General features: G+C 62.6%; 4 protein-coding genes across 5 annotated transcripts; 2 read left to right on the top strand and 2 right to left on the bottom strand.

Moving 5' to 3' along the window:
- Positions 1 to 35: 35 nt before the first annotated feature.
- LOC112617043 (integrator complex subunit 11) lies at positions 36 to 9,577 on the bottom strand (the record flags this gene model as incomplete). The annotated part of the gene is made up of 7 exons (XM_025373773.1): positions 9,457 to 9,577; positions 6,350 to 6,447; positions 5,812 to 5,885; positions 4,680 to 4,908; positions 689 to 787; positions 573 to 607; positions 36 to 174 (listed from the first exon to the last, which is right to left on the bottom strand). Coding segments are annotated over exons 1-7 (702 nt in total), but the record flags the coding sequence as incomplete, so codon positions are not given.
- Positions 9,578 to 9,638: 61 nt separating this feature from the next.
- LOC112617046 (ceramide-1-phosphate transfer protein) lies at positions 9,639 to 13,828 on the top strand. Of its 2 annotated transcripts, none has more exons than XM_025373776.1 (3): positions 9,639 to 9,978; positions 11,798 to 11,992; positions 12,201 to 13,828. In XM_025373776.1, exons 2-3 carry the CDS (start codon positions 11,871 to 11,873, stop codon positions 12,721 to 12,723), a joined length of 645 nt encoding a protein of 214 aa, XP_025229561.1. In that variant the 5' UTR covers positions 9,639 to 9,978; positions 11,798 to 11,870; the 3' UTR covers positions 12,724 to 13,828. The 2 variants fall into 2 exon arrangements, with proteins under 2 accessions (XP_025229561.1, XP_025229562.1); XM_025373777.1 differs by lacking the exon at positions 9,639 to 9,978 and adding an exon at positions 10,113 to 10,472.
- Positions 13,829 to 15,733: 1,905 nt separating this feature from the next.
- LOC112617044 (taste receptor type 1 member 3) lies at positions 15,734 to 18,969 on the top strand. The gene is made up of 6 exons (XM_025373774.1): positions 15,734 to 15,924; positions 16,026 to 16,326; positions 16,412 to 17,194; positions 17,309 to 17,512; positions 17,649 to 17,769; positions 17,898 to 18,969. Exons 1-6 carry the CDS (start codon positions 15,734 to 15,736, stop codon positions 18,854 to 18,856), a joined length of 2,559 nt encoding a protein of 852 aa, XP_025229559.1. The 3' UTR covers positions 18,857 to 18,969.
- A 635-nt stretch (positions 18,970 to 19,604) lies between these two features.
- LOC112617045 (segment polarity protein dishevelled homolog DVL-1-like) lies at positions 19,605 to 24,209 on the bottom strand. The gene is made up of 6 exons (XM_025373775.1): positions 23,983 to 24,209; positions 23,762 to 23,839; positions 22,922 to 23,053; positions 22,672 to 22,839; positions 22,381 to 22,587; positions 19,605 to 20,932 (listed from the first exon to the last, which is right to left on the bottom strand). Exons 1-6 carry the CDS (start codon positions 24,173 to 24,175, stop codon positions 20,559 to 20,561), a joined length of 1,152 nt encoding a protein of 383 aa, XP_025229560.1. The 5' UTR covers positions 24,176 to 24,209; the 3' UTR covers positions 19,605 to 20,558.
- Positions 24,210 to 24,406: the final 197 nt, after the last annotated feature.

Raw genomic sequence — 24,406 nt, 5'->3', positions numbered from 1 at the left:
CCGAGGGCCTACGCCCCCACCCCTGCTGTGGCTACCTTCCCACCACGCTCCACGGTCTCGTGGACTTTCTTCAGGAAGTCTCGTTCCCGGCAGCGCTTGGAGTCGCGGATGGTCGTGGCGTACGTGGACTCCGTGATGAGCAGGTTGGGGCGGCACTTGTCAATCCAGGCAGCTCTAGTACACGGGGGTGGGGTGTGAGTCACGGTGCACGGTCCCCACAGCTGCAGGGCTGGGTCTGACAAGCTGGGCCCCAGTACTACGCCCACCCGCCTTCCTGGGCCACTCTGGCTGGAAAGAGCCAGCTGGTAAAATGCTGTGGGCAGCACACTTGGGAAGAGAGAAGAGGGACAGAGGACCCCGCCCAGACCTTGGGAAGAGAGAGGAGGGACAGAGGACCCCGCCTGGACCCTGTGTCTTCGCGCATCTGGGCCCAGAAGGAAGGGGCTCTCCAGGCCACACGGGACATGGGAGACACTGCTGGGCCGGCCGCTCGAGGGCTGGCACGCCGACACCCGCCAGGGTCCTGAGCGCCAGGGGGGCCCATGGGACAAAAGACATCTCGGACTACTTACCCCAAGTGTCGGTCTGGGGTCATGTTATAATCACCCTGGTGAACGATCAAGGCCACCATGAGGAGGGTGCGTCCCAACCCGGCAGCCCCTCCCAAGCCTTAAGCCCTTCCACTGACCGTGTAGACCACAGACTCTGAGCCCACTTTAATCTGGAACATGGCTGCCCCCAGCACGTGGCCTGCATAGTAGGCCTTGATCTCCAGTTCATCGTCCACCTGTGGAGGACAGGGCTGTGCTCAGGCTGTGTCGTCACAGCAGAGGGGCAGAGAGGCAGGGGCGGGAATCGAGGGAGGCAGGGGCAGGGAGCGAGGGAGGCAGGGGCGGGGAGCAAGGGCACTGCACTGAGCCTTTTAGTCCCTGTTGCTCATACACAGCATCCAGTTCACAAGGGATGGGCAATGTGGACAAAGAACAAAAAACAACAGATGGAAGACTGAAGGGACCTGAAATTGGAGTTTCCAGTGTGGACTTTGAATACATCACAGAGAAAAGACAAGATTCAGAATGCTGGCTGCCAGGCAAGGTAGCTCAGGCCTGTAATCCCAACACTTTGGGAGGCCAAGGCGGGTGGATCCCTTGAGGTCAGGAGTTTGAGACCAGCCTGGCCAACATGGTGAAACCCCATCTCTACTAAAAATACAAAAATAAGCTAGGCGTGGAGGTGCATCCCTGTAATCCCAGCTGCTTAGGAGGCTGAGGAAGGAGAATCGCTTGAACCTGGGAAGTCGAGGTTGCAGTGTGCCGAGATCACGCCACCGTACTCCAGCCTGGGCGACGGGGCGAGACTCCATCTCAAAAAAAAAAAAAATATTGGGCCAGGCACGGTGGCTCACACCTTTAATCCCAGCACTTTGGGAGGCCAAGGTGGGTGGATCGTCTGAAGTCAGAAGTTCAAGACCATCTTGGCCAACATAGTGAAACCCTGTCTCTACTAAAAATACAAAAATTACCTGGGCATGGTGGCAGGTACCTGTAATCCCAGCTACACAGTAGGCTAAGACAAGAGAATTACTTGAACCCAGGAGGCAGAGATTGCAGTGAGCTGAGATTGTGCCACTGCACTCCAGCCGGGCAACAAGAGCGAGACTCCGTCCAAAAAAAAAAAAAAAAAAAGTTGGCAAAAAACTAGACTTCTTTAAAAATTTATTTCACTCATTTAAAACTTGCCGGGCATGGTGGCTCACACCTGCAATCCCAGCACTTTGGGAGGCTGAGGCGGGTGGATCACGAGATCAGGAGTTTGAGACGAGCCTGACCAACATGGTGAAACCCTGTCTCTACTAAAAATACAAAAACATTAACCAAGTGTGGTGGTGCACACCTGTAATCCCAGTTACTCGGGAGGCTGAGGCAGGAGAATCACTTGAACCCAGGAAGCAGAGGTTGCAGTGAGCCGAGATTGCGCCACTGCACTCCAGTCTGGGTGGCAGAGTGAGACTGTCTCAAAAATAAAATAAAAAATAAAAACAGTACTTTTGGAGAGACAGTCTCACTGTGTTGCTCAGGCTGGTCTGGAACTCCTGGGCTCAAAGGATCCTCCCGCCTCAGCCTCCCAAAGTGCTGGGATTACAGGTGTGAGCCACCACCCTTGGCATAGAAACTATTTTTGAAAAGTGGAAATTTTTTTTTTTTTTTTTTGAGACGGAGTCTCGCTCTGTCTCCCAGGCTGGAGTGAGCGGCGCAATCTTGGCTCACTGCAAGCTCCGCCTCCCGGGTTCACGCAATTCTCCTGCCTCAGCCTCCCGAGTAGCTGGGACTACAGGTGCCGCCACCACACCGGGCTAATTTTTTGTATTTTTAGTAGAGACGGGGTTTCACCATGTTAGCAAGGATAGTCTTGATCTCCTGACCTCGTGATCCACCCTCCTCAGCCTCCCAAAGTGCTGGGATTACAGGTGTGAGCCACCGCGCCTGGCAAAAAGTGGAAATTCTAAAACCAGGAACTATTAAAACCCAAATTAAGAATTCAATGGATGGGCCAGATGTGGTGGCTCATGCCTGTAATCCCAGCACTTTGGGAGGCTGAGGAGGGTGGATCACCTGAGGTCAAGAGTTTGACCTTTTTTTTAGTAGAGATGGAGAAACCCCATCTCTACTAAAAAAAAAAATACAAAATTAGCCAGGCTTGGTAGTGCATGCCTGTAATCCCAGCTACTCGGGAGGCTGAAGCAGAAGAATCGCTTGAACCCGGGAGGCAGAGGTTGTGGTGAGCTGAGATCATGACATTGCACTGCAGCCTGGGCAACAAGAGCGAAACTCCATCTCAAAAAAAAAAAATAGAATTCAGTGGATGAATTTACCACCACATGACATATGACCAGAAAAGAGAATCCGTAAACTGAAAGACACCAGAGAGAATATCTATCAGGAAACAGGAAAGACAAAGGGATGACCAAGTTTCAAGAGGTTGACCGTCAGGCTCTCAGGGCCCCTGGAGGAACAAGAACGAGGCAGAAGCAACACTGGAAGAAACGTGATGAAGGCCTCAAGCCACAGATCCAAGAGGCCTCAAACTCTGAACAGGTTGAGAATACATGTCGGCCCATCGGAGCACAAGCACCAAAAACCAAGGCCAAGACCCTACAGGTGCCCGTGCCAGAGACGGGGGATAGAATGATGTTTGCAAAGTGCAGAGACAAAATACTGTCAACCTAAAATCCTACACACCTAAGAGGAAAAAAGTCCTTCAAGAATGAGGGTAAAGTAAATCCGTTTGCAGCCAAATAAAAATTGACAGAATTGGGAGGCCGAGACGGGTGGATCACAAGGTCAGGAGATCGAGACCATCCTGGTGAACACGGTGAAACCCCGTCTCTACTAAAAAATACAAAAAAATAGCTGGGCGAGGTGGTGGGCGCCTGTAGTCCCAGCTACTCGGGAGGTTGAGGCAGGAGAATGGCGTGAACCCGGGAGGCGGAGTTTGCAGTGAGCTGAGATCCGGCCACTGCGCTCCAGCCTGGGCAACAGAGCGAGACCCCGTCTCAGAAAAAAAAAAAAAAAAAATTGACAGAATTCAGCACCAGCAGACCCACACTCCATTCTTTAGGCAGAAGGCAAATTACCCCAAGTAAAAGGCGGAAAAAATGCAGGAAACACAGCAAAAAGAATAAATATATAAATAAAACTAAGCAAATGTTGATGTTACCAGGCATTAGAAATCATGTCTTTCTGGGTTTAAAATATACGGAGGAGTTGGCAGGTGTGACTCATGCCTGTAATCCCAGCACTTTGAGAGGCTGAGGTGGGAGGATCCCTGGAGCCCAGGAGTTGGAGAGCCTGAGCAACACATACCCCCTCTCTACAAAAAATACCAAAATAAATTAGCTGGGCATAGGGGCACATGCTTGTAGTCCCAGCTACTTGGGAGGCTGAGGTGGGAGGATCACCTGAGCCTGGGAGGCTGAGGCTGCAGTGAGCCAAGATCACACTCCAGCCTGGGCAACAAAGTGAGACCCTGTCAAAAAAAAAAAAATTAAAATTTCACAACGAAAAAGATAAATATACTTCATTTTGATAAGAAGTTCAATCAGAAAAATAAAATGTTCCAAAATACGTAAGTACCTAATATAGTTTCAAAAAATATAAAAGCAATACCCAGAGACTCTAATGAGACACAGACAAACCCATAATCTTTGTCACAAATTTTGCCAATCTGTCACTCACCGACTTAACCTTCACTTCCTCCCTGACCCACACCCAGAACCAGGCACCCTCCAGAACTGGCCCATCTCCCCTCTGGCCCCTGCCTCCCTGCCCGGCGACACCCTGGGAGCTCCAGCAAGTCTCTGGAGGCTCCGAGCGCTCTGAGGGCACCAGCTTGTCCCACTCTGGCCATTTCAATGCCGCTCAGACAGAGCCAGGTGGGTTTGGAGGCCGGGGCACACCCCCACCCTGCGCGTGCTCTCCCGGGTTGGCGCCCTATCTTGTTTGGGACCCTTGTGCTCGCGCTGCCGCCTCCAGGTGTTCCCACAGTGCTGGATGCAAGAGTGAGGTGGGGTGGGCTCACCCTGAGGCCCCAGCCTTCCAGAGGCTGTGGAGAGCGGGCGGAGGGCATGGTTGCTGTGGGGGTGGGCAGTGACTGTGCGTCTGTGGCCCTGGGAACCTGACCTGGACCGTCTGGTGGAGGTGGACAGCCACCACCTTCTTCATGCAGTCTTTGATCATCTGGGAGGTGAAGAAGTTGGCCTCGCCCTTCTTGTCCACGGCGATCTTGCGGTAGTCCTCCAGCAAGATGGGGCAGATGGCCTGGGTGGGGTGGGTCATGTAGATGGGCCCGTCGTAGCCCACCATCTCGCTGAAGTAGGGGAGTGCCCCACAATGGTCCAGGTGGAAGTGGCTGGGGGATGCAGCACAGGTCAGCCTGGGCCCACCCTGCCCCAGCCTTCACCCCCACTCTGGGCTGGTGGGTTGCCCCCTTCATTCGCCTGCTGTGCACCAGGTCCCATCCCGAGTACTGAAGAGTCAGTAACGACCAAACACAAAACCGTCTCCCTGGAACTTTCAGTCTCAAAGTCTAGCGAGGCAGTGAGCGAACGGGAAATTGGACACGTCGGTGACAGCGACATGCTCGCGAGGCAATGCGAAGCCGCTAAGGCGCACGGGGAGCCGCTGGGATTTCAGGCGCCAGGACAGGCTGAGGGGAGCGGCAGGTGAAGGCAGCACAGACCTGAGGGCGAGGGCAGTGCCTGGCACGCCCCAAGAAGGCACTGGGGACCCCGCTGTGTCTGACAAGAAACCACAACCACGAGGGTCTCAGGGGCAGCTGAGGACGCTGCCTCCAGAGCGGGCTTCTCCAGGCTTCACAGGCCCTCTGGCTGTTGGGGAGGACAGGGCGGGGCGGGGCAGGGGGAACCAGCAGGAATGCTGTGGCCATCCAGGCAATGCCACCCAGACCAGCGGGTCATGAGCTGCTGGACTCTAAAGGCTGGGGTCAGGGCAGACTCAGGACTCTGGAATCTCCAACAAGACAGTGGGGTTTAAAGCTCCTGAGACAGAGAAGGCATCGGAGAGGGTGAAGCCTGGAGAGCCGGGTTCAGAGGGCAGGGCCAGAAGAACACGTGGAGACCAGGCCGTGTGTGTGACCAGTAAGGCAGGCAAGGAGCAGATCCTGGGGCCCCGACGCCCCCTGAGGATCAAGGATGACGCAGGCCCCTTGCCAAACGTTGCCGAGGCCGAGTAAGGGGGCCCAAGCCCCATAGGTACAGACATGGGACCCTCAAGGCCCCCAACGGGTGCCCACCTGATGATCACGCAGTCCAGGAAGTCTGTCAGGCGGCCGTTCTGGGTGATGTAGGAGAAGTCAGGGAAGCGTCGCTGGGAAGGACGTGAGGCTTCAGGTTGCGCCGTGGTCTCCAGGCAGCACCTGGGACCACCCATGTCCCAGGGAGGGGCCCCCAGGAAGGGGGGTTCTACATGCAGACTCAGGCTGGGCACTGCCACCCCGCAGGTCGCACCAGAACCCCTGGCTGCTCACAGCATGCAGAGGGGCCGAGATTACCTCCAACCTCACTGACAGATGTGAGCTGGAAGCTGAGCCCAGGGTCTCGCTGGGCCCAGCCTATAGGACTCTGGGGCTGGAGCCCAGCACCAGTACAGGGGGACCTCCCCATGCAGGGGCTCGCCTCGGCCAGGCCCACCCATCCCTACTACCCACAGGGTGCAGTCGTCCAAGCACGACCACTGCTGCCCACTGCCCCACTGTCCGGCTCTCAGGCCCAGGGTCTGCCTGCACACGGCCAGCCCTCCTGGCCTCCGGGCTTCCTGCCCGAGAGACTCACGTCATCATTGAAGCCCATGTGCATTCCGCAGTCCAGCATGACGTTCTTGCCCGCAATGGAGACCAGGATGCAGCTTCGGCCCACATCCTGGCCAGCCCCTACTCGAGGGAGGGCAGGTGAGAGTCAGTGCTGCGCCCCCCGCCCCCAGCTCCCTGTGCTGCCTCCCCAAGCTCTGCAGGACCCAATGCACTGAGGAAACGAGACCGAGGCTGCTGTGTGGACAGACACGTGGGCCAAGAAACAGGGCCACCCCTACTCACAGGAAGGGGGACACAGGACCACGCCCCACACCACCACATCCAGGGTGGAGGCCGGCAGCCCACACGCTCCTCCCTGGCCTCTCCAGGTGGCCGTGGCCTGCTGGCTGAGTAGTGGGCACTGTGTTGTGGTCCTCAGCCCCTCAGACACAAGGGCTGGTCTGCGGGGCCAACACCTCAGTCAGAGTCACGCCTGGGCTGTGGCTGGACCCTCAGCAGAGCTGCAGACCAGTGAGGCCACCTCCTGCAGGATCTTTCCCCCGGCAGGCAAGGGCCTGAGTGCCTAAGTGCTGGCACTGGGTGTCCCCTGGTGGTGCGGCTGTGGAGGGATGTCACGCAGCCTCGGCCATGCCACACGAACACAGTGCCGGTGGTCCAGCAGTGGCCGGCGTGGGCAACACAAGCCCCACACCACTGCACACCACGCAGCCCCCAACACAGACCCTAATCTGCGGCCCTCCCACACTCCTGACAGCCAAGCAGCCCTGCCCAGCTGCTCCAGCCAGAGGCCTTGGCCAGCCAAGGCACACTCAGCCCCCTCATGTGACCTGGGGGCCCACAAGGAAAGGGCCACGGCCCCTGCACAGCCTGCGCCTGAGCAGGAGTCTGACGGCAGTGAAGGGCCTGGTTTTCCCCTTGACTCCCCACCCACCTTCCCCAACCAGCCACCTGAAACGTCCAAAGCCAGCACCACACATCAGGATGGCGGGGCCACAGCCGAGGGCCTGCCTGCCATGAATGGGGGTCTCAGGTTCTCTTCTAGGCCTGTTCCTGCCCCCACTGGGTGTGAGCTGTCTGAGAGCAGGGTCTCAGCTGTCTCCTCCCTCTGCACCTCCTACCCCAAGCCATGCCAGGCTCACAGAGGCCCTCTGGCATCTGTGGGAAGGGAGGGCCGCCCTTCTTCACGGCCAAAGACCTAAGGCCACAGAGGCACTTGTGGCCCTGAAGCGTGGGGCCTGGCTTGGTTTTCTGAATTCCAAAGCCCAATCCTGAGGTACTGGCAGTCCCGCCTCCCGACAGGACCCACAGTGATCCCAGGGAATAGAGCCTGGAGCTACAGGAGGGGACAGGGCTGAGAAGCCAGAGGAGGAGGCATCCCTGTCTGCAAGGAGACAGACAGCAGACAAGTGAACAAGACACCTCGAGTACACCAGATGGAGGCTACTGCGACAGAGAAGAGCAAGGTAAGAGGATGAGGAAGCCTTGAAACTTCCAGAACCATGACAGGAAAGTGCTCCCTGAGAAGCCAACTTTTGAGCAGGATGGGGGAAGGGGGAGGAACAGGGTTGGGAGGGACAGGCAGGGTCGGGGGACAGTCACGCACAGGCGAGGGCGTGGGAGTGACCCCAAGGACACAGCACTGGCCCGGTGAGCATGGAGCCCAAGGCAGCCCCTGGCACGGGGAGGTGGGGAAACAGGAGTTCCGCTTCGCCGATACCCTGGCTGAGGCGACCTTAAGAATACCCCCAGGTACAGACAAGGAGCAACTGAAGCCACATGAAAGATCAGACTGTCCAGAGAGTGGGTGGAACAGGCAGCCAAGAGGCCAAATGGGAAAGGGGCAGTCTGGGAGGACCCAGCAGAGGCCCCAGAGAGCAGGGGAGGGCAGCAGGGCCCACGCTAACGCCGTGGGCTGTGCACAGGCCAGGGGTGTTCACAGCACAGTATCCCCGCCGGGGCAGCAGGCACCCCTCCAAGGAAGCGCTCATGCCATGAGGAAGGACATGGAATATCGTCCCAGTGTCTGTGCTGGAAGATGCCCTCGACCCCTGCCCAGTGGAAGGACCAGGTTCCAGGACAGCACAGGGCAGGCACGTGTGGAAAACGCCCAGGACATCAGGATGGTTGGCCAGCAGCACCATGTCCCCCCAGGTGTTTCTGAGACCCTGGGTTTTGACTAATTCTTTCCTCCTTCCCATTGTTCTACACTGTTAGGACTTTGACTTTTTTTGACATATGGTCTTGCTGTCGCCCAGGCTGGAGTGCAGTGGCACAATCATGGCTCACTGCAGCCTCGACCTCCCGGGCTCAAGCAATCGCCACAACTCAGCCTCCTGAGTAGCTGGGACCACAGACACACACCACCATGCCCGGCTAATTTTGCTTTCTTTTTTTTTTTTTTTTTTTTTTGAGTGATGGGGTCTTGCCATGTTGGCGAGGCTGGTCTTCAACTCCTGGGCTCAAGCGATCCTCCCACCTCTGCCTTCCAAAGTACTGGGATTGCAGGCGTGAACCACAGTGCCCAGCCTGTTAGGACTCTTAAGAGTATACGTGTTTTTTGCTGTTTTTCTCAGTGTTGCAGAAATCAGGTAGAACAACAGCTGAACTGAGAGTTGATTGTAATTTGGGCGTGAGCACAAAGGGTGGTGGACAGAAAGCAAGAGGTGAGGAGGCAGAAGCGGGACAGCGAGACTGGGGGGCTGGGCGGCTGAGAGGCTGGGGGTCTGCTAGGCTGAGAAGCTGGAGGACTGGGGGGCTGGGGGGCTGGGGGGCTGGGGGGCTGCGGGACTGAGGGGCTGGGGGGCTGGAGGCGGCAGCGCGCCGCACAGGGAGGTCAACGCACCAACGAAAGCGCACAGCGAGCGCGGAGGCCCCGCGGCCCCCTCTGCGACGTCCCCTCACGGCCGCCTGAACCTCGGGGCTCGCGTTCTCGCGTCACTGCCGGAGGCCGAGGGTGCAGGGACTCGGCCGCCTCTCGGTTCCCACCAGGGCCCACGCGGGGAGGAGGAGACCGAGGACGCCCGCGACGCGCACCCGGCTCCATGACAACCCGGAGGGAGCGGGGCGCCCAGCCCGCCCGGAGCCGCATACGGAGCCCGCCCCACAGCCCTGCCGGCGGCTCCCACTCACCCAAGGGCGTGACTCTGATCTCAGGCATCGTCTCCGCCGCGTTCCCAGAGCCGCGAGTCCCGCGCCCGGAGATGCGCTGCGCAGGCGCAACCACCAGGGTGTCAACTTCCGGTGCGTTAGCCGGAAACGCGGGTCTGCGCGCCGGGCCTCCTGATTGGGCAGCATCCAACCAATCAGGGCGGCGGGCGAGAGCGGGGCAGGGCGGGGCGATGAGCGAGGGCGGGGCCCGGACGGCAGCTGTGGCCGAGGTGAGCGGCTCCGGCTCGGCGGCCGCACCTGCCCAACCCAACCGGCAGGGTACGGAGGTCGCCGAGGGACCGGGAGCGGGAGGGGACGTCGTCCTAGAGGGCCGGAGTGGGCGGGCGGCCGAGGACCCGGCTCCCGCGCAGGACGGAGCCGTGGCTCAGGTCGGCCCCTCCTCAGCACCACCCCGGGCCTCCACCTTTTCCTGGGCTCCTAGGTGGAGCAGGGACCCGAACCGGTGACCATCCAGTCCGGTGCCATCTGAAGCCCCCTTCCCAGGTGAGACTCGTAGCGCTAGCTCGACACGGTCTGGTTCCACCCACAAGGCCTGGGGCGCCGTGGTGGCCCCGTCTTCTGCTGTCCCCCCAGCCTGCTGTCAGCCACCGGGCTGTGTGTTCAGGCCGCCCTCGCGCCCAGCCCTGACCTTGGGCCGGTGGGCTGCCCTGGGAAAGGCCTGGAGGTGCCCTGGGTCACCTTCCTGGGCTGGCGAGCTGCCTGCCTCCTGCACAACCACTGCCCTTCCTGTTGTCCCGGAGCCACCAGCCACAGCTCTGAGAGGCTCCTGGCAGCTCCTGTTTGCCACTGGCTCGGATCTGGGCAGGCAGGCAAGGCCCGCAGAATATCTGATGATCAAGAAGGAAACCCCAGAGCCTCAGAGACCATCTTCTCAGTGGACAAAATTAAGGCCTGAGGAGGGGAGGGGCGTGCTGGAAGTCTATGGGACTCCATCTTCCTGAGGCCCAGGAGCAGCCATTCCCTACACCTGAAGCCCGGTGAGCTCACATCTGGGGCCTCCGCCTGGTGCCAAGCATGCAACCCAACCTGTGGGGCCTGCAAGGCAAGGCTTCAGCTCCCTCTGGGCACCAGCGCTCCAGCAGCCTGGGCCACGGGCTGGGCAGTGCTTGTAGCCCATGTTCCCTAGTGATGAAGGGCCCAGTCCTAGGGCGCTGAGCAACCTGCACACCTGCTCCTGGCCAGGAGCTCTCACCACAGCTGGGTACCCTCCCTGTCCCTGCTGGAGTCCCTGCAGCCAGGGAGGCCAGGACAGGGCTCCCAGCACCAACGGGCCTAGGAACCCCCAGGCCCAATGGGGTAAGGGTTCTTCCTGGTTGAGGTGGGATGCAGCTGAGTCTCAGGTTCCCTGGAGCAGGTGCCGGCCCTTGGGGCACCCGGGGAGACAGGGCAAGGGTGCTTGGTGACACACAAAGCATGGGTGCCTGGATGTCTGCGGAGTGACTGTGTGAATGCCAGCAGAATCCAGAGCAGGGCCTGGGCCACTCGCGGGTTCCCCAGGGCTAGTACAAGGGCCTTGTGGCAATCTTCTGAGAGTGATACAACCTTTCACCCAGCCACCCATCCATGTGGGACGTGTAGTTTCAGCAACAGGAGGGAAAACACGCGTCCGTCCATCCAACAGGCGCCGGCCCCACGGCCTCTCTTCTGGTTTTGGGGACGCGGCAGTGAGGAAGATGGGGCAGCCTGCCCGGCAGCGTCCCCCACCCCCTACACCCATCTTCTGGTTTTGGGGACGCGGCAGTGAGGAAGATGGGGCAGCCTGTCCGGCAGCGTCCCCCGCTCCCCGCACCCATCTCTGCTTTCCGCTGTGTCTGTTTCCTTGCCTACAACTTCAGAACTTTGTCTTTGTTGTCATCTGACCCCACTCCAATTGGCTGTTCGCTCACTCCCTGTGCACCCAGGTGCCTAGAACGGTGCTTGGCTCTTGGCAGGGGCTTAGTATCTCTCAGCTGGTAAAAACAGATATAGCATCTAGAGAGATAAACAAAAACAGTCAAGAAAGCACCAGCAGAGACACCTGCTGCAGATGGCATGGCCGAGTGGTCCGATAAAGCCAGAGGGGGCCACTCTCAGGGTCAGCAGGGACTGACGTGGAGTCAGTGGCCTGATCCACAGGAGGGGCCGTGCCAAGGTCCGTGAATGCGCAATCCTGACGAAGGGCAGGTCAGGGTGGTGTGCCTGAGAGCCTGCGGCTTGGCTGGGAGCAAAGCCAGGCGGCTCCTGGGAGGAAGCTCCGTGAGGGGCATGAGTGATCAGTGAGCAGCAACCGGATCGCAGCTATTCTGTTCCCCTCCACACACAGAAAATGAGCCACAGAGCAAGCTGACCCCAGCGACACAGCCCCCCAGCCCTACTGTTTCCGTTCCTATCAAAAAATGGATGACTCGGAGACAGGTTTCAATCTGAAAGTCGTCCTGGTCAGTTTCAAGCAGTGTCTGGATGAGAAGGAAGAGGTCTTGCTGGACCCCTACATCGCCAGCTGGAAGGGCCTGGTCAGGTGCGTGCGCTGGGGCTGCCTCCTGAGGTGGGCGCTCACCTGGCCCAAGTCCCATATGTGGCATCTGCCTCCCGACTGCCTGTCCCCACCAGCTTTGCTGCCTGTTTCCAGATGGGTGTGAACCCCCGGAGGCTGGGCAGTGTCCCCTGCACCCCAGGCGGGCTGCCCCAGGCCTGGGCAAGGACTCGAACCCCGCTCCCTTCCACAGGTTTCTGAACAGCCTGGGCACCATCTTCTCGTTCATCTCCAAGGATGTGGTCTCCAAGCTGCAGATCATGGAGCGCCTCAGGGGCGGCCCGCAGAGCGAGCACTACCGCAGCCTGCAGACCATGGTGGCCCATGAGCTGAGCAACCAGCTGGTGGACCTAGAGCGCCGCTCCCACCACCCTGAATCCGGCTGCCGGACCGTGCTGCGCCTGCACCGCGCCCTGCGCTGGCTGCAGCTGTTCCTGGAGGGCCTACGCACCAGCCCTGAGGACGCACGCACCTCTGTGCTCTGCACCGACTCCTACAACGCCTCGCTGGCCGCCTACCACCCCTGGATCGTACGCCGCACCGTCACCGTGGCCTTCTATGCGCTGCCCACACGCAAGGTCTTCCTGGAGGCCATGAACGTGGGGCCCCCGGAGCAGGCTGTGCAGATGCTGGGCGAGGCCCTCCCCTTCATCGAGCGTGTCTACAACGTCTCCCAGAAGCTCTATGCCGAGCACTCCCTTCTGGACCTGCCCTAGAGGCGGGAAACCAGGGCCCTGCTGCAGATCTGGGCTGTGGTGGCCGGGGCTGAGTCCCATAGCAGAGCTTTCTGGGCTCCCCAGGAACAGGAGATCCACTGTTGCCCCTAGGAGCTGAGCTTGTTAGGAACCACAGACTGTGACAGAGAAGGTGACGACCAGCCCAGAAGAGACCCACCCTCTCGGTCTGGAACAAGACGCCTCAGCCACGGCTCCCCCTCAGCCTGTTACACACGCGCCCAGCCAGGCCGCACCAGGGTGCAGAGCGGAGCAGGCAGGGGTGGGGGCCGGGCCTGCAAGATCCTGAAAGGTCACCACCCCCCAGCCTGTGGGGCGGATCTGCAAATCGGGGTGAAGTCACAGGTGCTGGGGCGTGGAGACGCCATCCTTTCTCCTTTCTGCCAGCCAATGTGTCCTCATCTCAGGCCAGGTCCTGGTACCCCATGTCTGCCCAGGTGGGCAGCCCTGAGCCCGGGGGACTTAGTCCCCTCCATGACCAGGCTGGCAGAAACCTCCCAACAGCGGTCTGGGCACCGTGGGCTCTCCCCACCTCTCCCGCCTTGTTTGCCCCTCAGCGTGCCAGGCAGACTGGGGGCAGGACAGCCAGCAGCTGAGACCAAGGCTCCTCGAAGAAGGGCCCGGGAAGGCCCCGCCCTTGGGACAGCCTCCTCTGAAGCCCTGCACGGCACCAGCTCCCCGGCGGATGCAGCAGGCCGCCTCCCGCAGCGGCTGTGGGTCTGCACAGCACGGCCCGAGACCCCCAGGAGCTGGGACTCTGCTACACGCAGTGAGACGCCATGTCCTTTCTCCCCCTGCCCCTTGATGCCCCCTCCCCACAGTGCCCAGGAGACCCGAGGGGCACGGTACAGGAGGGCCTGGACCCCGTGGGCCAGCCAACGGCTACCAGACAGCTACAACCAGCCCAGCCACCATCCAGTGCCTGGGGCCTAGCCGCTGGCTCTACACAGTGGACCCCAGCACCTCGGGGTGGCAGAGGGACGGTCCCCACTGCCCGGCAGACGCACGAGCTTCTGGAGGGCAACCCATGTGACATATTCCAACATTAATAAATCACACAGCCTCCCAGGATGGGGATGTTGGGGTGTACTGGGCACCTGATTCCCCAGGAGGGGACACAGGGTCACCCAATGAGGGCGGGTAGGGCCCTCACCCCAGCGACACAGCTGAGGTGGGTGCACCTAACTCCAAGGGAGCTGAGGCCCCACTGCCAGGCTCAGGGGGCCGTGTCAGCCCCAGGGCACAACAAACACCCTGAGAAAAGGCCAGCCTTGGAGGCAGGGCTGCTATGTGCCCATTCCCCCCGAGAGGTCCCATCACTACACCCATTGTACGGGTGAGACCAGAGACACAGACTCGCCCAGGACCAAGAAGCTGGGTCGGGAGGGCAGGAATCAACCTCTCCATGCAAAAGAAGAGGCCTGCGTGGGACGTGTGGGTGGAGGTGGGGGCTGCTCCCAGCCACAACAGTGACCTGGACAGAAAGGGATACAATTCAGCAGGGTCTTCCTGGACACCACCCCAACCTCAGGGTCTGTGGGAGCTGCACTTGGTGCTGGCAAAGGCTGCTGACTGCTCTATGGGCTGGGAGAATCGCCTGGGTGTGCATGGGCCCCAGGGCAGGGCTTCCTCCATGTGTGGCCTGTGCATGTGCCATGCGTGTATGCCGTGCACGTGTGCCATCTGTGCCATGCGCATGTTTGCCACGTGCGTGTGGGCGGTGTGTGCGTGGGCTGTGTGCTATGCACGTGTGCCGTGCATGTGCTGTGTGTGTGTGTGCCGTGTATGTGTGCAGTTTGCATGTGCCATGCACGTGTGTGCCATTTGCGTGTGTGCAGTTTGCATGTGCCATTTGTGTGCCGCATTCCCGTGTTCCTCTGTGCCAGGTTCATATGTGTGCCATGCTCCTCTGTGTGCGTGTGTGCTCAACTAGTGTGTGCCATACACGTGTGCTGTGGTCATGCATGTGCCTCACGGGTCCTGCCTTACAGCACCGTGGGGAAGAGGTGCCAGCCAGGGTGCACCTCGTGGCATCTGCTAGGCCTGCTGGGCCCCAGCTGAAGCTGAGTGCCCCCCAGTTCCCCTCTGAGGGCCTGCACCTGGAGCCCCGTGTGTCCCCAAGGGCACCCCCAAAGCAAAGCAGGCAGAGGAGGAGCCCCGGCCCCACACATCTGGTGTTGCTCCAGCCACCGCTCATTTGCCTGTGGTCCTTCCTCCTTCGTTTGCATGCCCTCCTGGCACGCAAACTCTATCCCCAGCAGGAGCCACCTGTGTGCCTGCCAGGCAGGAGCAGCCCAGGCCAGGGTCAGCAGTGTGAGTACAGCTGGCCATGCGGTTCCTGCAGCTTCTAGGCATCAGACTCTGGCAGAAGGGCTGAGACCCTCAAGGAACTCTGCTCCCAAGCAGGCTGGGAGGGCACTACCACCACCCCAGGGCCCTCCCCAGCTGCAGGGTGGAGGCCTGCCTGGCCGGCTGGTCCGCAGGCCTAGGGGGCCCACCCTGGCCACCCCCGACTCCGGCCAGCACAGCCTTGAGTTGGAGCCAGAAGCTCCCAGGGCTGGGTAGGAGGCATTTCTGTGCCTATGGAAAGCCCCAGAGCCGGGTGTCTCTGCATCCCTCCCACACAGCTGAGACCTCAGAGCCCTGGAGGCCCCTTTGCCCTCTCTCCTCTCCACAGCCTGCCGGGCAACTCCAGGAATGGGGGGGTGGCAAGGGGCTCGGGCACAGGCAGTGAACAAGGCCACGGTCAGCAGAGCCTGCCTGCCGGTCAGTGCTGGCCATAGAGCCTGGCAGTGGCCTCAAGCAGAGTCTGAAGTGCACAAACTTTCGGGCCCAGAAATCGAGGACACCACTGGGGCCCCAGGGTGTGGCAAGTGAGGATGGCAAGGGTTTTGCTAAACAAATCCTCTGCCTGCTCCCCGCCCCGGGCTCTCTCCGCATGAGGCCCCACTCGGCAGCCACCTTGCTGTGCCTGCTGGAAGCGGCCTCTGCCATGCTGCGCCCTGCTGTCCTGGGCCTCAGCCTCTGGGCTCTCCTGCACCTTGGGACAGGGGCCCCATTGTGCCTGTCACAGCAACTTAGGATGAAAGGGGACTACGTGCTGGGGGGGCTATTCCCCCTAGGTGAGGCCGAGGAGGCTGGCCTCAGCAGCCGGACACGGCCCAGCAGCCCCGTGTGCACCAGGTACGGAGGTGGGACAGCCCGGGTCGGGGTCAGGGTGACCAGGCCCACAGTGCTCCTGAGCTGGGGCTGAGGTGGCCATCTGCGGCTCCATGGGGCCCCAGGTTGTCCTCGAATGGCCTGCTGTGGGCACTGGCCATGAAGATGGCCGTGGAGGAGATCAACAACAGGTCGGACCTGCTGCCAGGGCTGCGCCTAGGCCACGACCTCTTCGATACGTGCTCGGAGCCTGTGGTGGCCATGAAGCCCAGTCTCATGTTCCTGGCCAAGGCAGACAGCCGCAACATTGCCGCCTACTGCAACTACACGCAGTACCAGCCCCGCGTGCTGGCCGTCATTGGGCCCCACTCGTCAGAGCTCGCCGTGGTCACCGGCAAGTTCTTCGGCTTCTTCCTCATGCCCCAGGTGGGCGCCCCCCACCATCACCCACCCCCACCCAGCCCTGCCCGTGGGAGCCCCTGAGTCAGGAGATGCCTCTTGGCCCCTGCAGGTCAGCTATGGCGCTAGCATGGAGCTGCTGAGCGCCCGGGAGACCTTCCCCTCCTTCTTCCGCACAGTGCCCAGCGACCGTGTGCAGCTGACGGCCGCCGCGGAGCTGCTGCAGGAGTTCGGCTGGAACTGGGTGGCCGCCCTGGGCAGTGACGACGAGTACGGCCGGCAGGGCCTGAGCATCTTCTCGGCCCTGGCCGCGGCGCGCGGCATCTGCATCGCACACGAGGGCCTGGTGCCACTGCCCCGTGCCAACAGCCCGCTGCTGGGGAAGGTGCAGGAGGTGCTGCACCAGGTGAACCAGAGCAGCGTGCAGGTGGTGCTGCTGTTCGCCTCCCCGCGCGCTGCCCATGCTCTCTTCAGCTACAGCATCAGCAGCAAGCTCTCGCGCAAGGTGTGGGTGGCCAGCGAGGCCTGGCTGACCTCCGACCTGGTCATGGGGCTGCCCGGCATGGCCCAGGTGGGCACGGTGCTTGGCTTTCTCCAGAGGGGTGCCCAGCTGCACAAGTTCTCCCAGTATGTGAAGACCCGCCTGGCCCTGGCCGCCGACCCAGTGTTCTGCGCCGCCCTGGGCGAGAGGGAGCAGGGTCTGGAGGAGGACGTGGTGGGCCGGCGCTGCCCGCAGTGTGACTGCATCACGCTGCAGAACGTGAGTGCCGGGCTAAACCACCACCAGACGTTCTCTGTCTACGCAGCTGTGTATAGCGTGGCCCAGGCCCTACACAACACTCTGCAGTGCAACGCCTCAGGCTGCCCCGTGCAGGACCCCGTGAAGCCCTGGCAGGTGAGCCCGGGAGATGGGGGTGTGCCGACCTCTGCACGTGCCCGGGCCACCAGGCACGGCCACCACACCTGAGCTGGAGGTAGCTGGCGGCTCAGCCCCGTCCCCCGCCCGCAGCTCCTGGACAACATGTACAACCTGACCTTCCACGCGGGCGGGCTGACGCTACGCTTCAACAGCAACGGGAACGTGGACATGGAGTACGACCTGAAGCTGTGGGTGTGGCAGGGCCCAGTGCCCGAGCTCCACGACGTGGGCAGGTTCAACGGCAGCCTCTGGATAGACAGCCTGAAGATCCGCTGGCACACATCCAACAACCAGGTGAGGTGAGGGTGGGTGTACCTGGCGTGTCCCTGTGGCAGCCCCTGCGGCAGGGTGCAGCCTGGGGGTGGGGGCCATCCCTGTCTCCCGCGGGCGTGCCCAGCCGAGCAGAGCCAGAGCCCAGGCCTGTGCGCAGAAGCCCGTGTCCCAGTGCTCGCGGCAGTGCCAGGAGGGCCAGGTGCGCCGGGTCAAGGGGTTCCACTCCTGCTGCTACGACTGCGTGGACTGCAAGGCGGGCAGCTACCGCAAGAGCCCAGGTGAGCCGCCTTCCTGGCAGTGGGGGTGGAAACGCAGCAGGGGCGGGTCCTGCTACGTCCTAGCTCTGAGGCCAGAGGCCACAGGGGACAAGGCCAGCACCCAGCGCCCTTCTCCTCCTCTCTCACAGATGACCTCGCCTGCACCTTTTGCAGCCAGGACGAGTGGTCCCCGGAGCGGAGCACACGCTGCTTCCGCCGCAGGCTTCGGTTCCTAGCGTGGGGCGAGCCGGCTGTGTTGCTGCTGCTCCTGCTGTTCGGCCTGGCGCTGGGCCTCGTGCTGGCCGCTTTGGGGCTGTTCATTCGCCATCGTGACAGCCCACTGGTTCAGGCCTCGGGCGGGCTCCTGGCCTGCTTCAGCCTGGTGTGCTTGGGCCTGGTCTGCATTAGTGTCCTCCTGTTCCCTGGCCAGCCCAGCCCTGCCCGCTGCCTGGCCCAGCAGCCCTCGTCCCACCTCCCGCTCACCGGCTGCCTGAGCACATTCATCCTGCAGGCAGCCGAGATCTTCGTGGAGTCAGAACTGCCTCTGAGCTGGGCAGACCGGCTGAGTGGCTGCCTGCGGGGGCCCTGGGCCTGGCTGGTGGTGCTTGTGGCCATGCTGGTGGAGGCCGCACTGTGCGCCTGGTACCTGGTGGCCTTCCCGCCAGAGATGGTGACGGACTGGCGCATGCTGCCCACAGAGGCGCTGGTGCACTGCCGCGCACGCTCCTGGGTCAGCTTTGGCCTCGTGCACGCCACCAACGCCACACTGGCCTTCCTTTGCTTCTTGGGCACCTTCCTGGTGCAGAGCCGGCCGGGCCGCTACAACCGTGCCCGTGGCCTCACCTTTGCCATGCTGGCCTACTTCATCACCTGGGTCTCCTTCGTGCCCCTCCTGGCCAATGTACAGGTGGTCCTCAGGCCCGCCGTGCAGATGGGTGCCCTCCTGCTCTGCGTCCTGGGCATCCTGGCTGCCTTCCACCTGCCCAGGTGTTACCTGCTCGTGCGGCAGCCAGAGCTCAACACCCCCGAGTTCTTCCTGGGAAGGGGCCCTGGGGATGCCCGAGACCGGAATGACGGAGACACAGGAAATCAGGGGAAACATGAGTGACCCCTGATCCTGCGACCTCAGCCCCGGTGAACCCAGACCTAGCTGAGATCCCCCTAAGCCAGCAATGACCCGTGTCCCCCTAGACACCCTCCTGCTCTAGATTCTGACCGCAGTGACCCCTGCGTCTGCAGCACGTGGACACCCGTGTGACCATCTGGGCCCCAGAGCCAAGCTCTGTCCCCGTCCCTCTGTGCCCAGACCAGGCCTGCCCCGGTAACCCAGACCCACTGTTCCGGAAGGAGGCCCAGAGGGCTCCCAGGGTCCCCACAACCCACACCATGAGCTCAGAAAAAGGACGCAGGGAGGCCCCAGCCAGATGGCTGCAAGCCCAAGCCAGACCCTGTCAACCTGACCACGCCCCGCCAGGGGCCCCCACCCAGCACCCCGCCAGGCACCACAGCAGTGGGAGGCTAGGCGGGGGCACACAGGCATATGCCCAGGGCAGAGCCTGCCCAGGTGGGGGTGGCACCCAGCTTCCTTCTCTGCCTCAGCCCAGTGGGTAGACAGCATCGTGACTGCCACCAGTACTAGGGACAGAGCTGAGGTGGGGTGGGGGCGGGGTCCAGCACCATGGACAGAAAACTGCCCACCAGGGTCCAAGGTCAGCACCCCGCCAGGCCCACACAGGGTCTCGGGTCAGAGGTCCAGGGTCAGCTCCCAGCAGAGCCTAGGGGAGGCCGGACCAGCCCCCCTATGCCTCATTCCAAGGCAGCCCAGCTGCAGAGAAGGGGCACAGGCCACACATCCATCCCATAAAATTAAACGCTTTTTAGTGTTTAAAATAAGCAGCATTTACACAGAAGCAGCTCTATGTTAACCATCTAGACGCTGGGACTTTTGATACAGTATCTACAGCACAGACACGTGGGGGCCAGAGACGCCAGGAAGGCCCGCGGTTGTGTGCAGGCCGCGATGTGTGCACGCAGTGTGTGCACTCACCAAGGACAGGCCAGCTGACCGCCCATCTCCCCAAGACCTCCCTCCCTGTGGCAGCTGTGCACATTGGGGCCCCTCAACCCTGCAGGCCATGGTCCCTCCCTGCCCTGGCTGGGACATGGTGGGCAGGATGTCCAGCCCTCTCTCATCTTCCCGTCCCGTCCTCTACATACTTTCAGACTCGACTGTGTTGCTGGAGAGGAGAGGAAGGGAGAAGGTGCAGGCTGCTCCAAGGGGCAGGGGCAGGTGGGACAGCTGACAGAGCCACCTCCTCCCCCGAGCCGCTAGCCAGGCAATAAATAAATAAATTAGATTCCTACTCCAGACAACCAGAGGGACCAGGGGGCTCCAGCCCCACCCCCGGCAGGCCCGGTCCTGGGTCAGATGGGTGGGGCCTGTGCACTGCAGGGGGTTGCCCCACATGGGTCACTCTGGGGGCCTGTGCACAGCTGTACAGGTGGGGGTCAGCCCAGAGCCCAAGGGGGTCTTCCTCATCTTAGGAGGGATCACCACTAGACACAAGGGGTTGGGAGGTCCCTGAGGCTCTCACTGAGGGGCAGAGAAGGAGCGCCCGCAACACGGCTGCTCAGAAACAGGTGCTGTCAGGAGCCGGAGCAGCCAGGCTGCTGGGGCAGATTGCGGTGGTCCAGCCTGCCCCCCTACCCTGCCTCCCGGCCTGGCCCCCACTAAGGCAAGCCCACGCGAGCTGTGTGTGCAGCAGGACCACCGGCTCCCCATCTCGGGCAGGGCTGAGGGCAAGCGCGAGTCACATGATGTCCACGAAGAACTCACAGGGGTTCCCCATGGCCTTCTGGAAGGACTGGCGGCTGCCCGTCAATTCTGGGGGGACAGCAGCCAGCTCCCGGACAGGGGGTCCCCCGGGCGGCCCCCCGACCACCGTATAGGCCTTGGTCATGGGGTGGGGCGGGGGGAGCCCTGGGGCGGTGGCCGAGGCCTGACTGCGTGGGCTGCTGCCACGGCTGAGCTGGCCGGCCGGACGCTCTCGCCAGCTGCTCCCCACCCCGCTTGGTGCCGTGTGATCCGATTCGCTGCCGCTACCCCCGGCTCCCGCCGCCCGACGCTCCTTCTCACGGCCTGGGGCCCGGCGGCTGCTCCGGGTGGACCCGCTGCTCTTGCTCCCTGGGGGCGGGAACAGGTGGGAGAGGAGACCGTCAGCACCAGGCCCGGTCACGTCCAGAACAGCCCCCGCCAGGCGCCAAGTGACCGGGCAGGAAGGGTGGCCCGTGCAGGACGCAGGGGGAGGGGTGGGGCAGCCATGCAGGCTCGAGGACAGGGCCGGCACCCCCAGGGTCGCAGGGGCAGCTGCAGCAGGCACGCGCTGGTGGGGGCAGTAGCAGGTGGACAGGATCCTGGAGCTAGCTGGGCACCCCCACGCCTCACCCCGATGCTTGAGCTGAGGGTCTGGTCTTGCGGCTGAAAAACTGAGGTGCCAGCGAGGGCCCCTCGTGCCCGGTGTCCCCATGGCCATACTGGATTCCCCACCCGAGTCCCCACTGTCCCCCCAACCCAGGGCCTTGGCCGACGGACGACTCAGCTCAGCCCCGTCCTGGGCTCCTGAGACGCAGTGGGAGCTGGAGAGCATGGCCAGCTGGGGACATGCTGAGGGACGCCCGGCGGGACCCTGGCTTACCGGCCCAAGGTCCACTCCGCTAGTCCTTCAGTCTAAGGCTTGTTCAGCACAAGGCAAGGGATAGCACGAGTTACACGCCCGGCTGCCCAGCACCCGCCCGGCACCCACCCGCCACCAGTGGGGCCTGACCGCGGGCTGGGTGGGGCTTAAGCGGGTACAAGCACCAGTCAAGAGTCAGCAGACACCCAGTGTGGCCTCTCTGTGGCCCCACACCCTCCGGCCGCCTCTCCTTTCTCGTCCTCCTTCCCGGGCCCTCCGGGCCGCCACCTGCATCCCCCCCAGCCTTCAGACACCCCCGCTGGCCTCGCCAACCCCACCCACTGGGGCTTCTGCTCCACCAGGCAACGCCTCAGGGACACCCTGGATCCCCTGGCCCCCCGAACACATCCCAGCCACGGGCACACAGCTGTGCATGGCACCATCCACATCGGGCTCCCTGCCCAGGCTGCAGCTGCCACCCTCCTGTGTCCTGGGGCCTAGAAAATGACCCCATCTGACTCCTTGGCCACCCCTGCTCTGTCCTTGTCACATGGCCCTTGGCCAAATGGTCTCCTGGCCTCCTGCCTCTACCATAGGAGAAGCACCAACCACCAACACTACCAGGCATAGCCGCCCAGGCCTCCAGGCTCCCAGAGGCCCCTCCTCCCAACCCCACCCAGATAAGGTGGGGTTCAGGCTGCCCATGTGTGAGACGCTTCCCTGTCCTCCCCATTCACACAGGCTCCTGGATCCCCCTGGCACTTGCCCTTTCCAGAAGGGGCCCACCCAGGGCCACAGCAGGAGGACGGAGTGGGGCACAGCAGAGAAGCGGCGCAGAGCAGGGGGCTGGGGTGGAGCTGGGGGCGGAGCAGCAGTGGGGTGGAGCTGGGGGCGGAGCAGCAGCGGGGTGGGGTGGAGTTGGGGGCGGAGCAGCAGTGGGTGGGGGCAGGGTTCTCACCTTCACTCTGCTGACTCCCGGTGCTGCCGCTGCCATAGCTAAAGCCCGGGTCCTGGTAGGCAGGCGGGAAGCAGGGCGGGGGCCCCGAGTACTGGTAGGGATAGCCCTGACCCAGGGGCCAGGGTGCAGCCGGGTGGGGCAGCGGGGCCAGCGTGTCCTGATCCGAAGCCCCACTGGAGCCACTGTTGAGGTTCAGGGTGGCGAGATCTGGTGGGGGAGGGCAGGTGAGGGCCGCGGAGGGGCCGCCGGCGTTCCCCTCCCCCGCGCCCTGAAGCCCGCGGCCCCACTCACTGCTGCACAGGTCCCCGAAGACGTAGTAGCACTGCTCGGAGAAGGTGATCTTGTTGACCGTGTGCCGCAGGAAGCCGTGCTTCAGCAAGCTGCTGGCGTACTTCCGGGCCTCCCTCCGCTCCTTGAAGCCCTCCACGTGTGTGTACAGCCAGTCCACCACGTCCGCCCCTGGCCGGCAGCAGCGGTCAGCCCCGCCCCGGGCACGCAGCCCCGCCCCTGGCGCTATCGGCCCGCGGGGACGGCCACTCACCGATGACGGCGTTGGCGATGGTGATCTTGAGCCACATGCGGTCACGGATCTCCAGTCCCGAGTCCGGCAGCTGCATGACCCGGACGACGGCACCCATGTCGCTCTTCACCGTCAGCGGCGCCTCCTCCAGCTCTGCAAAGCACAGCCCCGCCTCAGCCCCAGCAGCTGAAGGCGGGGGGACTCGGGGCCCTGCACCCCCAGGGGAGCCTCTAGGCGGAGCCAGCGCCGGGGGCCCAGGCTGGAGGGTGCGTGACAGCAGGGCCCTGACCCACTGCAGGATGGACCCCCGTGAGGCTGGGGCGTGGGCAGGGGATTGGACATTTCGTCTCCTACCCCTGCAGACACTTTTCATCAGGATGCTAGGCACAAACTGGGCTGAGGACACCCCAACCCGCAGACCAGGGCATAATGAGAACGGGGCAGGCCCCTTCCCCTCCCCGCACGCCCCGCCCGAGAGCGCAGGCAGTTAGTCATGTTAGCGGCAGGAAGCAGAGTGCAGACCTGGCCCCTGCCTGGGACTCCCTGGGTGCGCCTCGCATAGGGGCCCCACATACATCTCCTGCTCCCAACACACAGACCACAAGCAGGGTGGGCTGCGCAAGGTGGCCACGGGTGCCTGTGCACACACGTCTGTGCAGGGTGTTGGGGACGGGAAACACGCACGTCACAGCCCCATGACGGCCGTAGGCGGCCATGCCGGAGGCTGGCAGAGACGCCCCCTCCAAGTCTTAGTTTCTGCTGGGGCCCTCGGGAGCTGCCACTTACGTGGAGCGCCAGGCACGGAGCTGGTTAGTGAGGAGGAGCTGGTGCGCGTGACGGCGCTGGAGCAGGGGCTCGTACCGTAGCGGGGCAGGGCTCCGGTCAGAGCCGCCGTGTGGGACAGCCAGGCGGCGGGATCGATGGGCCGCACCGGGTCAGCTGGGTGGCCGCCATGTGGCGATGACGACAGATGGACAGACGGACGGTGTGGGAAGGCAGCGCAAGGCACAGAGGAGAGAGGCCTTCAGGCTGGGTAGGCGCCCCCTCCCCATCCCGCCCCGTGTACCCCGAGGGTCACTCACCCCGTGGGACGGTGAAGTAGCTTCGGGGCGTTGGGTCCCAGCACTTGGCCACGGTGAGGCTGATGGGCCTGCAGGAATGGTGGTCACACAGCAAGGCCCCCATGGCCCCCCCTGCCTGGCCCCTCCCGCTCCAGCGCCCCCAGCGCTCACCCCGTCTGGGACACGATCTCCCGCAGCACCCGCACGGCGTCATCGTTGCTCATGTTCTCAAAGTTCACGTCGTTCACCTGCAGGGGTGGGGATTAGGGTGGTGCAGGCAGGGTGTGCAGCTCAGTCCACAGCCCCCGCAGACCCACCCGCAGCCACAAGTCACCCTGTAGCCCCCACAGACCCACCCGCAGCTGCACGTCCCCCCAAAACCCCCACAGACCCACCCGCAGCCGCACGTCACCCCAAAGTCCCCACAGACCCATCCACAGCTGCA

The sequence above is a fragment of the Theropithecus gelada genome, unplaced genomic scaffold (assembly GCF_003255815.1).
Source record: "Theropithecus gelada isolate Dixy unplaced genomic scaffold, Tgel_1.0 HiC_scaffold_15868, whole genome shotgun sequence".
Lineage (NCBI taxonomy): Eukaryota > Metazoa > Chordata > Mammalia > Primates > Cercopithecidae > Theropithecus > Theropithecus gelada.
This window is presented reverse-complemented; position numbering and strand designations above follow the sequence as displayed.

What these genes read in the sequence shown, in the direction of transcription:
- LOC112617046 (XM_025373776.1), top strand. Translation starts at nt 11,871, where the DNA reads ATGGATGACTCGGAGACAGGTTTCAATCTGAAAGTCGTCCTGGTCAGT. An exon ending in AGCTGGAAGGGCCTGGTCAG is followed by an intron (nt 11,993 to 12,200) that starts GTGCGTGCGCTG and finishes TCCCTTCCACAG; the next exon opens with GTTTCTGAACAGCCTGGGCA.
- LOC112617044 (XM_025373774.1), top strand. Translation starts at nt 15,734, where the DNA reads ATGCTGCGCCCTGCTGTCCTGGGCCTCAGCCTCTGGGCTCTCCTGCAC. An exon ending in ACCCCGTGAAGCCCTGGCAG is followed by an intron (nt 17,195 to 17,308) that starts GTGAGCCCGGGA and finishes CCCCGCCCGCAG; the next exon opens with CTCCTGGACAACATGTACAA. An exon ending in GGCACACATCCAACAACCAG is followed by an intron (nt 17,513 to 17,648) that starts GTGAGGTGAGGG and finishes GCCTGTGCGCAG; the next exon opens with AAGCCCGTGTCCCAGTGCTC.
- LOC112617045 (XM_025373775.1), bottom strand. Translation starts at nt 24,175, where the DNA reads ATGACGCCGTGCGGGTGCTGCGGGAGATCGTGTCCCAGACGGGGTGAG. An exon ending in CTACTTCACCGTCCCACGGG is followed by an intron (nt 23,840 to 23,982) that starts GTGAGTGACCCT and finishes GCGGCCACCCAG; the next exon opens with CTGACCCGGTGCGGCCCATC. An exon ending in CGGGAGTCAGCAGAGTGAAG is followed by an intron (nt 20,933 to 22,380) that starts GTGAGAACCCTG and finishes TCCCGCCCCCAG; the next exon opens with GGAGCAAGAGCAGCGGGTCC.